Genomic DNA, 13,001 nt, shown 5'->3' with positions numbered 1-13,001 from the left:
TGATACTCCTTTTGCAACACCACCAGAAAACCTTCAAAAGTTAATTTTCTTTTTTCTGTTGTGGGTGAATACTGATTTGTAGTCTTTAAAATGTTTTCTCTATTATCCAGAAGTTGATGTTACTGTTTTGAATGGCTTGATTTACATGGAATTAAGTTAATTTATATTGCCATGTTATTTTAGGAGCATTTTGTTGGATGACGGAAGAAGAGGAGAAAGATAGTTATGTAGCATAGATTTTCTAAGCACTCCTACTTTATGGTTGTTTCATTAAGTGATACACCATTGTTTTCCCCTACAATATAATCTGGTTTGGAGGGAAGAAGTGTAGGCTTTAATTTTCAGTTTTTTAATTCCAAGTCAGTGCTCTAACAGATTGACTAAATCTCCTGCCTTTTTACCCATTTGCCATGGTCAGTTAAGATACATTTTAGTGACTTGATCTGTTAGTTTATAGGAGAGGAATTATAAATAACCAGGGCATGCTTCATCTATTTCAGGTTTTATTTTGAAGAGCCACAGGGGAGTCAGAGACTATACACAGCCAATACAGCACCACCAACTAAAGTGGCCTATGTTGGAGAGAAAGAGCAAAATATATGGGTGAAGGAGGTGCAGGGCATCTCAGAGAAGTAAGTTGTTAGGAAATCTTATTGTACCATGTGTAGAAATGCAGTCCTACAAAACATACAGCCAAATACATACCTTTTACATGCCAAAACTCATACTGTTGATCCATTTTCTTTTCCAAACTTCTAAAGGATATTTTCTGGATGGAGTTTAATAATTAACCATAAGTTATATTCGGTCACTCATACTACTGCTGTGTGTTTTTAATTTTACTATCCTTCTCCGATATGTAGGTTAGCTGTCGTTTCATTCTTTCAGTTGTCTAGATTACAGAACAAATGTTATCTTTTCATGTACACCAGTACCACCTACAGTATGTTTACAGGTTTGTATAGCACTGGCTTGCTTACTTAGTATTTAAAAATGTAAGAAGCCACTAACAAAAAAGTTTGCTATTATCAATGCTTTCTTCTGTGATGATATTTATTTCACAATGTCTCTACAATCTCTGTTTGAAATGATGATTAATTTCTAAAGACAAATTGTCAAGTGCTTCCTAATGCGAATGATTTATAGGGACACAAGCTAAAAAATGATTTCTCTTTGAATGATGTAAAGGAACATTGAGTTGCTGTGTGGGTATTTTCCTTTGAATATTCTAAATGAAATACTGTTATTGTAAGGAATGCCTTTTTCTGCATGATCACCCCCAAAGGTTTGGACTGATGATCCTAGTTTTTGTCTCAGAAGTTGCACTGAGGCCTGCTAACCAGATCTCAGTGCCACTGCTCTGACCTTTAAAAGGTATACGTCGGACTGGTTCACCCACAATAGGTATAAGCCAACTTGCGTTTAAGTCTCTAGTATCCAGAGCCTGTAGGCTAAAGTGTCCCTCATGGACTGCAGCACTTATTGTTCCACCACAAGTGTGACAAAGTAAATCAAGACTCCCAGCCTGCCTTTGCCAGGCTGGGTCTGGTTGCTTAGTGGACTCATTTGTTCACTGTATGGGCCTGTGTTTGATCACGTGGTCACAGGTTCAAATCCCGTCAGGTCCACTCAGTCTTTCATCTTTCTGAGGTCAATAAAATGAGTACTATTGAGTTGGGTAACAATAAACATCTGTTATTCAGCGCCAAGGTGCCCATGGGTGAATGTGCGCTTTACAAATACACGTTATGGTATTACTGGCCGGCAAGGCAGTTCTCGAACTGCTAGCTGTACTTAGCCATTAAATCTCACGACAAAGCCCAGCCCTTTCTTTTTAATATATATATAAATCATCGCTAAGGCAGGCCTATCGGTCCTAAGGCCTGGTGCTATACATTCAAAAGTGAAACTTGTCTTTTAGCTCTTCTTACAGTAAAAAAACCAAATTGTCCTTTTTCCTGTGGAAAGGCTAATAACCCCATTTGACAGTACAAGGTTACACGCTGACAACTCGCTTTTCTAACTTCTGAATGGAACTACTAAAGTTGGTACTTCAAGGTATCAAAAGAATCGGTGCAGTAAACCCAACTTGATTCCCAAGTTGACTTTAATGTCAATTCTAGGTAAATGGCAGCTTTAGAAAGTTGCAAAAAGAACAATTGATGGACAGGATGTTAAACCATGTTAAACTAACCTCCCCAGTACAGAGATCTGGGCCTAAACCCATCATTTATTTTGCTCTCCATGCCATTCCAGTTTAAACCCAGCCATATGCAAATCCGTATTGACCCTGCTCCCCCGCGAACAGTCCAGCCTGAACTCCCAGGCCAGGTTCTCCCTAGACCCGAAACAAGCATTCTGGACCCAGACGTGGGTCCCTTGCTCTCTGTGCCACTGGATTCAACCTAGTGTAGCTGATTAGGGGTGATACCCTGAAACTGGTCCCATGATGCTTGTTTGCAGTCCAGGGAGGACCCAGGTTGGCAGTTCGGTCTGGACTGTTCGCATGAGGAGCCACGGTCAAGACTGATTTGTATAAGGCCGGGTCCAAACTGGGGTGGCATAGTGAGCAAAAGAACTATGGATTTAACTCCGATCGCTTGACTGGGAGTGAATGTTTGATGTATTGAGCATTCCGTCCATAGTTTGTTGTCATATCAGTTTTTGCCCTATGTGGGATTGGTATACCAAGACGTGGGTCCCTTGCTTCCTGTGCCACTGGATTCAAGCTAGCCTGGCTGTTGAGGGATGATAGCCTGAAACCGGTCCCAGGATTCTTGTTTACGGTCCAGGGACGACCGAGCTTGGCAGTTCGTCCTGGACTGTTCCCATGAGGAGCAGGGTCAAGAATGATTTGCATATGGCTGGGTCCAACCTGGGGTGGCGTAGAGAGCAAAAGAACGATGGATTTAACTCCGATCTCTTGACTGGGTGTAAATGTTTGTTTATTCAGCATTCTGTCTGTTGCCCAAAGGTTTTCCCCATACCGTTTACGGTTGCATGCCACAGGACAGCCATCTGCCCTCCTGGGGGTAGGTGTGAACTGCTCTCAGGAAGAAACACAAAGGTCCTGAAGTTGGAAGAGGTTTTGCCTCTCCCTGGCTGGAAGACCAAACAGGCTATGAGCCCAAAAGGCCAGCTTCGAAGGGGAAATTCCTTTGATGAGCAAATGGTGGACACTCATGAGAAGCTATGCTCTTTTGTCTGGTAGACAGGTTGATGTCTGGGACAGAGGGGGAAACAGTTGCCAAACCAGTTTTCCTGTGGTTGTATAGCCTTCAGGTTGCCACACCTCTAGGTTGGGCTACAAAAATCAACACATCGAGAGAGAGGTTCTGCCATTTTAGGATTAGGCAGAATATTACATTCTGGAATAGCTAGATCCCACACTTTGCAGGAAGTCGTCTTCAGGGAGAAGGGGACCTGTTAGATCATTGGCTAGTAGTCCCCCAGACCGGGCCAGATTGTCATAATTTTCCCAGTAACTGTTGCCAAGTTCTGGAGTCTCCTAAGTACTGTTTCTGAACATTTGCAAACTTTTTAAATGTATTCAGAAAGTTTGGAAAGGTTTGTGAAGAGTTTGCCCAAAGTTTGTAAAGTTTCTCGAAGAGCCAAAAATGACTAGGAAACGTGGAGATCAACTTGACCTCTCTGTCCACCCTCAGGATCAATGACTTAAAAGTCATGTGCAAGAAAAGGAAGATCAGCTTGGATGCCTCTGCCAAGAAGGAGGCTCTCGAGAAAGCCATCAGGGCCCACAGAGCTGAATCACTCTTAAAGAGTGGGATCACCACAGACTGTGGGGAAGATGATGATGACAGAGGTCTTCAGCGATGGAGGGAACGGTGACACCATGACCCTCCAGCATCCTTCAGAGGCTACCCTCAATTTCTGTCAGTGATGGGAGAAGGCACAACGTCGGAGAGTGGCCCAAGCAACCTTGAGGCCTGAGTAAGCCTCCTGGAGTTGGAGGAAAGGAGACTGCCCTTGGAGGGGAGGAGACTGGCCCTTGTAGAAAGGGATAAGCTGGGCTTGAAGTCCCAAGAGTATGGTGGCAGCAAGAAGACGCTGAGATAAGTGCAGGGTGTGCCTATGATTCTACATTGCCTAAAGGAATTGTGCCTGAATATGTCGAGGAGGATGACATAGATAAGTGGCTGGTATAGGAAACAAGGGAACCCGTCTAGGTAGTAGAGGACCTCGGGTAATTGCTAATTTTGAAGAAGACAAAGGTCCTAAACTTTTAGATGCACAACGAAAAAATAATAAGCACAGGCTTAGAATAAGAACTTTGTGTCTTTTTCCTTCAATTTCCAGCCGGACAAGGGGGTATTTATTTCAAAAGATTAGGTGAAAGGATACAAAGTTTAAAGTGGAACAAACCACAGATTAATAACTAGGCACAAACCTGTACCAAGTCAGAAAAGAAAAAACAATACATGGGGAAACAGAATAACAGGCAAACAGGTTGGAGAAAAAGGTGGCTTACAATACAATTAAATCTTATGTAAGCTCAAACCAACAGTGACTGCAACACATATTACTAAATGAAAAGGAAGCAGTACTGTACAAACAGTTGACGTAACGTTTCGATCCCTATCTCCACAAGTAAATTGGGATCATCTTCAGGACTATAAATTTCAATTTTGCCTGATTGTTTTTTTATAGAAGCCTAAGCACTAGGTTGTAGTGCAGTCACGACAGTAACAAGTGGACGCAATGGAAGACATCGGTCTTGGCCACCAAGCTATTAACTTTGGACGGCTTTTTCCACGGAGTCGCGGTTCAAAGAAGAAACTGCGGTAGCGTTCCTTCCCAGATACGGATTATGTGACCTTTTCCAATAGTTCAGTTACTGCAGGCTTCGGGGGCTTATGAGCGGCCGCGGCACGATGGGGCGGTCCTGTTCATTGTGATCCTCGATGTGATCACCGCAAGACGGCGTGTGGGTCCCGTCTGGTCAGCGTGCGGGATCCACACGCCGTCTTGCGGTGATCACATCGAGGATCATAATGAACAGGACCGCCCCATAGTGCGGCGGCCGCTCATAAGACCCCGAAGCCTGCAGTAACTGAACTATTGGAAAAGGTCACATCATCCGTATCTGGGAAGGAACGCTACCGTAGTTTCTTCATTGAACCGCGACTCCGTGGAAAAAGCCGTCCAAAGTTAATAGCTTGGTGGCCAAGACCGATGTCTTCAATTGCGTCCACTTGTTACTATCGTGACTGCACTACAGAGAAAAGGGGGTGAACACTACATGCATAAGAGAAACCGGCACATCATGGGTTATTCATACATAGCTGACAAATCCAAAGCAATTAGTAAAGGGTTCCCATCAAATTGACTCAATGATCAGTCCTATCATTTGGCCAAACCCAGGTGCATATCAGGCTGGTCCCCTGATCATTGGGACATCAAGCACCGCACCTTATTGCTGTTTAGGTATTTGGTCCACCAAAATAAACGAACCGTCCATGATGGCTGATCTATTGATGGTGAAATAAACAACAGTGCAACAAAAAACTTAGTGACTTAAAATAGGATGGAATGCCCTCCTTCTGACAACTTTATTCTACGGACAAAACACGCCTCCTAATTAAAAACCAGAACAGTGCAAGAGAGACAGTAACAAATATCTGTCTAGTAATGGGCCAACATGTTTCTGCCACGCGGGTATTTAATCCCTTGGCATTCGTCAAGGCCTCTGTTCTTATATTGGTTGCACTCCTAGTAGTGGAACAAAGAAAACACCACCATCACCAAAAGAATAAAGTATGATAAAAAATAGTTGAATACGGTACAACATGTAACAACTGTGGACATTAACCCTCCATATCACTTTGGCTACTGTGAATTCTGTGGAGGAAAACGTCTAATCATTAATTCTGTATTCGATGTGTCAGTCACATATGCATAGTGTATCACCCAGAAATAATTATAAAAAATAAATTGTTATATGCTCACCCTTAATGGTAGGGGAATGGACCTCACCTCACCTGGACAGTGCTCAGGTTATACGAGGCCCCGCACTATAAAGAAAAAGGAGGGAAAACAGAAATGGAGCACAGTAAAGCAGAAATTTTCAAGCTTCTTTTAAATGCCCAAATAACATTCCTGTAGGAGAATTCCCTGTTCGAGGCATGTGGGCTGCTGAATTCATATCTGTGTATAGATCGCCGCCTAGTGTTAGGTCCGGATGATTGCACATTGTTGTCCTGGAAGAGTCTTCGAAGTATCACGAGATAGGTGGCTCCTCCCCTGGACTACAGTGCGCATGGGCATCGACTCCATCCCCAGATTGTTTTTTTCCGCCATTGGGTTCGGATGTGTTTCGGTTCCCTCTGTCTGAATCGATTGTTGTTTAACTTACTTTACTCGAGACCAAAAGGTCTTTAGGACTCGCATCGGTATTGTCTATCGTTCTGGTTCGTTTGTTCATCTGCTCCGAACCATTACTACCCTTCCGCGTGCTTTCGGCGCGGACGGGCCTACACGACGCTCCAACTACTTCATCATGGAACGAAGTCCATTTAAGAGGTGCCCGGTGTGTGCCTCAAAGTACCCACATATCGACGTGCACCCTGTGTGCAATAAGTGCTTGTCGCCGGACCACGACGAGGCCAAGTGTATGGCCTGCTCCAAGTTCCGGTCGAAGAAGACTCTCAAGCTCCGCCGGGCTGCAAGGCTGCAGGCCCAGCGATCGGCACCCCCTCCAACGGACATCTTCGAGGAGGATGTCGGTGACAACACTATCCAGGATATCACAGACTCTAACCCGGCGTCGGAGGTCGAGGAAGACTACGACGCGGAAGACGAGGATTTCGAGGAAGTCGTCGAGGAGGTAGGGGACGACGACGGGGCCATTGCCACCGTAGAGGATAGCTCGGAGGAGGAGCTTCCTCAGGCCGGCCAACATTCTAAGGCCCAGGTCGAGGGATCGCCTTCGGACCTTACCCAAAGCCTTGATTCCCGTCCCCCGGCTCCGCCTTCCGGCCCGGCCACGGACATTGATACAGCGCCACTCACGGTACAGAAACCGAAAGTGAAACCATCGGTATCGACGCCAGGCGTATCGAAACCGAAAGCGCAAGTCGCACTGGTCGGGTCGAAGACTTCGGAGGCCTCGGCGCCGAAGAAATCCAAGATGGCCGTCGAGCTCAAGAGCCACGCCAAAATGGCCGACCCGAAGGCTACGGTGTCGAAGCCGAAGGTGAAAACGGCCGAAGCGGCTGCGTCGGCGCCGAAGTTGGTCGACGCATTGAAGAGTCTCATCGATACCAAGAAGGTCGACGATCATTAGAAGGCCACGAAGAAGCGGCAGGACGACCCCAAGTCTCTCACTGCCTCGCTTCCACTCGACAAGGCCAAGGGGGGGAGCTGCGTCGGCTCCGAAGACTGCGTCCTTGGTTGCCGTCCCAAACCCGGCTTCGGAAGACTCTCTCGAGCCGGTCCGCCCCTCCGCCTCGCTCACCAAGAAAGTCACGGAGTCCCTCCAGCGTATTAGGGAGGGGACCGCGGCAGCCGAGCCGAAGGACACTGTGCCGCCCAAGCCTCTACAAAAACCGGCGAAGGCGCCAACTCCGATTCTGTTCACGTTGCCGCCAAAGACGGCGCCGAAGGCTTTCACTGCGAAACCTGGGGCCGGTGTGCCCTTGAAGTTATCTTCAACGCCGAAGGCATCGTTGGCGGCTCCAAACCCGCGCCACCAACCACTGGCAGAAGAGGAGCGTCGAGAAGTGATCATCGACGCCAACACAGGCAAGCTCTCTCTCCTTAAACGGAAAATCACCCCTGAGCCAGCTTTGGAACATTTCCAAATCCCACTTAAGAAGAAGTTGGACTCTGCGGGTGCATCTGCCCCTATGGAGCCTGCATCACCACAAAGTCACGAACTCTCGCCCACTCATTCTAATGTTGGGGAGGGTGATGGAAACGATGAGGATGAGTATGCCTATCCAGTTTACTCAGACCCAGAGGATGTGACTGAGCCATGGTCTGCTGGGGGCGACCCTGGGGACCCTCATTTGGGACAGGAGCCTCAGCTTTTTTCAGCAAAGACTTCCCCGACAGAGGACTCTGCGGCCTTCAATGCTCTAATTGAAAGAGCGGCAGCCAATCATGACGTCGATCTCCATGCAGACCCAGTAGACGTCGATTTTCTTTTTGACACCTTTTCAGTAGCTGAAAAAACTGTTAAGACATTGCCGATTCTAAAAGGGGTGTTAAAACATGCGCCAGAGGTCTTCAAGGAGCCCACCCGAGCAAGAGTCATTAACCCTCGTATCGACAAGAAGTACAAGGCAGCGCCCACTGATCCAACATGCATCAAAGGACAGTTGCCTCTGGATTCCTTGGTTGTCTCCAATGCACGCAAAAGAGCCAACTCACAGACGACGGGTGATGCTCCTCCCCCAGACAAGGAATCAAAAGTATTTGAGGCGTCGGGGAAACGTATTGCTGCGCAGGCAGCCAACATATGGTGCATATCCAACACACAGGCGCTACTTGCGCGTTACGACAGGGCACACTACGACACTCTAGAGACCCTTCTACAGCACTTGCCAGATCAATATAAGGAGGCAGCAGAAATGTTAATACAGGAGGGGAAGCTTATCACCAATGCTTCAATTAAGTGCGCTCTGGATGTGGCTGACACCGCCTCAAGAGCAATAAACACTAGCGTTCTACTGCGTAGACATGCATGGCTCAGAATATCCGGTTTCAAACCAGACATTCAAACTACCATCCTAAACCAAACTGTCAATCCAGACCACCTGTTTGGCCCAGAAGTGGATACCACCCTCGAAAAAATGAAAAAGGACACCGACACTGCTAAGTCTATGGGTGCCCTGCAGTCCCAGCAGTTTCGGGGTGGTTCCTTTCGTCGCTCCAGTAATAGGCACCTCAAGGGGTCAAGCGTCACAGTCCACGCAATTCTATAAGAATAACACCCAATCCTCATATACCAACAAGGGTCGGGGTGGATACCGTGGCAACAACGTCAAAGGCAGAGGACGTGGTAATAACAGCTCCAGGTCCTCCACCGCCAGCAAACAGTGACGCCTTGTCACTGCCCCCCGACCACGCAACACCGGTCGGGGGGAGACTCCAGCAGTTCCTGCCAGTGTGGAAGTCCATCACCACGGACAGGTGGGTCAGATCTCTTATCCAATATGGTTATTGTCTGGAGCTCACATCCACTCCACCCAACATATCCCCAAAAAGCCGTCCTATGTCCGGCGAGCACTTGCACTTGTTGCAGCAGGAAGTCAACGTCATGCTGCAAAAAGGAGCAATAGAGCTCGTGCCCCTGCAGGATAGGGGTACAGGAGTTTACTCCCTGTACTTTCTGATTCCAAAGAAGGACGGACCCCTCAGGCCCATCCTAGACCTCAGACCTCTCAACTTTTACATTCTGTCAGAGCATTTCCATATGCTCACACTGCAGCAGGTTCTCCCACTGCTTCGGCAAGGGGACTTCCTGGCGACTCTGGACCTCAAGGATGCGTACTTTCACATTCCACTGCATCCTTCACACAGAAAGTACCTCAGGTTCACCATTCAAAACCAGCACTACCAGTTCAAGGTTCTGCCTTTTGGGGTCACCACAGCGCCCAGGGTCTTCACAAAGTGCCTAGCAACGGTGGCGGCGCATCTGAGACGTCAGAACAACCACGTCTACCCCTATCTGGACGACTGGCTCATTCAAGCGAAGTCGGCCCAGCAGTGCGCCGACCACGTGTCCCACACCATTCACCTTCTGCACGATCTGGGGTTCTCACTGAATTACCCAAAATCCCATCTCCAGCCCGCCCACATACGGCAGTATCTGGGTGCGACTATAAACACTCTGGCGGCCACTGCGCAGCCGAATTCAGTGAGAGTCAACAGCATTCAGTCGCTGATCCAAAGGTTCAGACCTCAACACTCTCTTCCAGCAAGAGTGTTCATGCAGTTGATAGGCATGATGGCCTCCTGCATCTCCATAGTCCCGCACGCGAGACTACATATGCGTCCGCTTCAGGAGTGCTTAGCACGTCAGTGGACTCAGGCTCACGGGCAGTTGAAAGACCTAGTGTTGGTGAGCGGTCGGGCATACAACTCTCTGCATTGGTGGAATCCACAAAACCTTTGCAAAGGCCGACTGTTTCAAGAGCCTGTGCCGCAGATCATCCTAACAACGGACGCTTCTCTCCAGGGATGGGGAGCGCATGTACTCCAATACACAGTGCAGGGACTATGGACACTACAGCAAAAGAAGATGCACATCAATGTACTAGAACTGATGGCGATCTTCATGGCCTTAAAGGCATTCAAAGTACATCTGTGCAACAAGGTCGTGTTGATCCGGACGGACAACATGACGGCCATGTACTACATTCAGAAACAGGGGGGCACACACTCTCCGCAGCTGTCTCATCTGGCTCAGAGCATGTGGAAGTGGGCCATTCAGAGGAACATTTTCCTCATGGCAGAACATCTCCCAGGCAAGGACAATCAGATGGCGGACCTGCTCAGCAGGCACAGACATCAAATGCACGAGTGGGAGATACATCCATCAGTACTCCAACCGTACTTCCAAAGGTGGGGTCATCCAGAGATAGACCTGTTCGCCACAAGGGAGAACGCAAAATGCCAAAGCTTCGCCGCCAGGTTCCCACACCCGCAATCGCAGGGCAATGCGATATGGATGAACTGGTCAGGCAGATTTGCGTACGCTTTTCCCCCAGCACCTCTGATACCGCTGGTGGCGCGCAAGCTCAGGCAGCACTCGATGACTCTCATCCTAGTTGCTCCAACGTGGGCTCGCCAACCATGGTACACCACGTTTCTGGAACTTTCTGTGGTACCGCATCAAAGGCTTCATCTCACACCCCGCCTTCTGACGCAGAGCCATGGCGACATTCAGCACCCAGATCCGCAACAGCTCAACCTGGCGATCTGGCTCCTGAGGTCCTAGAGTTTGGCTACCTTAACCTTCCTCCCAATTGCATGGACATCATTCGGGAGGCAAGAAAGCCCACTACTAGAGCATGTTATGCGGCTAAATGGAAGCGGTTTGTCATCTATTGCGCAAACCACAACATCAATCCACTAGATGCTTCCATTCAGAACATCATTTGTTACCTGTTCCCTCTATACCAGTGTAATCTGGCATATACTTCCATCCGCATTCACCTGTCTGCGATGGCCGCATACCTCCAGAATAGACAGCACCTTTCACTTTTCAAGGTGCCTGCTATCAAGGCATTTCTGGAAGGACTCAAAAGGGTCATTCCACCACGGACTCCACCAGCTCCAGAATGGAACCTCAATGTGGTTCTTACAAGACTGATGGGTCCTCCCTTTGAGCCACTGCATTCTTGCGAACTTCAGTTCTTGACTTGGAAAGTGGCTTTCCTAGTGGCAATTACATCGCTACGGAGGGTTAGTGAGCTGCAGGCCCTCACAATCCAAGAGCCTTTCTTCCAAGTTCATTCAAATAGGGTAGTGCTCCGCACTAACCCTAAATTTCTACCCAAGGTTGTGTCTCAGTTCCACATCAACCAAACCATTGAGTTGCCGGTGTTCTTTCGAAATCCAGAGTCACTGGCGGAGCGGACGCTCCACACCCTTGACGTTAAAAGGGCCCTAATGTATTACATTGATAGGACCAAGGATTTTAGAAAGACTAAGCAGCTTTTTGTTGCCTTTGCGCCACAGCTCAAAGGTAACCCTATTTCCAAGGCTGGTATTGCTAGGTGGATTGTGAAATGTATTCAGATCTGCTATGCAAAGGCAAAACACACTCTTACAATTCCACCAAGAGCCCACTCCACCAGAAAGCTGGGGGCCTCCATGGCTTTCCTTGGAAACATTACGTTAGAGGACATATGTAGAGCAGCCACATGGTCTACCACACATACATTTACTAAGCATTACTGTGTAGACGTGCACTCCAAACAGCCGGCAGCTGTAGGGCAGGCTGTTCTCAAGACACTTTTCCAAACTGCTGCAGCTGGCACGGGCGGCCACCGCTAATGGAGGGACTGCTATGTATTCTATGCACAGATATGAATTCAGCAGCCCACATGCCTCGAACTGCAAATGCTACTTACCAGTATGCATCTGTTCTTGGCATGTAGGGCTGCTGACATTCATATCGCCCGCCCTCCTCCCCGGCGCCTGTAGCAGCTGCAGTGTTCACATATCATTTCATGGCATGGTCATCATTCACTGAGTTTCACTCCATCTTGGCCACAATGGCTAAAAACAATCTGGGGATGGAGTCGATGCCCATGCGCACTGTAGTCCAGGGGAGGAGCCACCTATCTCGTGATACTTCGAAGACTCTTCCAGGACAACAATGTGCAATCATCCGGACCCAACACTAGGCGGCGATCTATGCACAAATATGAATGTCAGCAGCCCTACATGCCAAGAACAGATGCATACTGGTAAGTAGCATTTGCAATATCTAGAGGCAAACATGTGAGGAAGGTTAACCTTAAGACTTAGTGTGCTAAGGGCCCGATGTAGGTAAATCTACATTTACCACTTCATAAATACCGAATCATACCGAATCGGTATTTATGAAGTGGTAAATTAGAGGGGGGGGAGATGTAGGTATTTCAGATTCGTTAAATACCGAATCTGTAAGATTCGGTATTTACCGATTCTGTAAATACCGATTCGGTATCCCCCATTGCTTCCTATGGGCCTTGAAGCCCATAGGAATCAATGGTAATTACCGAATCGGTAATTACCGATTCGGTAATTACCGATTTGTGCAAGGGTTCAGGGGGTGTCACTTTGACACCCTCTAGCACCCCCAAAACAGGCATGTGAGCCATGTGGCACACAGACATGCCCTAAGGGCATGTCTGTCTGTCACATGGCATAGGTGTGCATGCACACATGTGCATGCACACCTGGATTCGGTATTTTAACACCCAATTGGATTGGATGTTAAAATACCGAATCTGAAGGGCCTGTGGGACTGAAAGTAGTCCCACCTA

At 47.9% G+C, this 13,001-nt stretch overlaps 1 protein-coding gene across 1 annotated transcript in view; it reads left to right on the top strand.

Annotated features, from left to right (window-relative positions):
- The window catches only part of XRN1 (5'-3' exoribonuclease 1), a 1,308,150-nt gene that overhangs the window by 445,659 nt on the left and 849,490 nt on the right, over positions 1 to 13,001 (top strand). The window contains exon 20 of the mRNA XM_086943712.1: positions 501 to 632. Within this exon, the coding sequence (XP_086799838.1) occupies positions 501 to 632 (132 nt within the window). The remainder of the gene's footprint in view (positions 1 to 500; positions 633 to 13,001) is intronic.

Source organism: Lissotriton vulgaris, chromosome 11, assembly GCF_964263255.1.
Source record: "Lissotriton vulgaris chromosome 11, aLisVul1.2, whole genome shotgun sequence".
In the NCBI taxonomy this organism is placed as follows: Eukaryota; Metazoa; Chordata; class Amphibia; order Caudata; family Salamandridae; genus Lissotriton; species Lissotriton vulgaris.
Note: the sequence above shows the minus strand (reverse complement) of the source record. Positions and strands in the feature narration are given on the sequence as shown.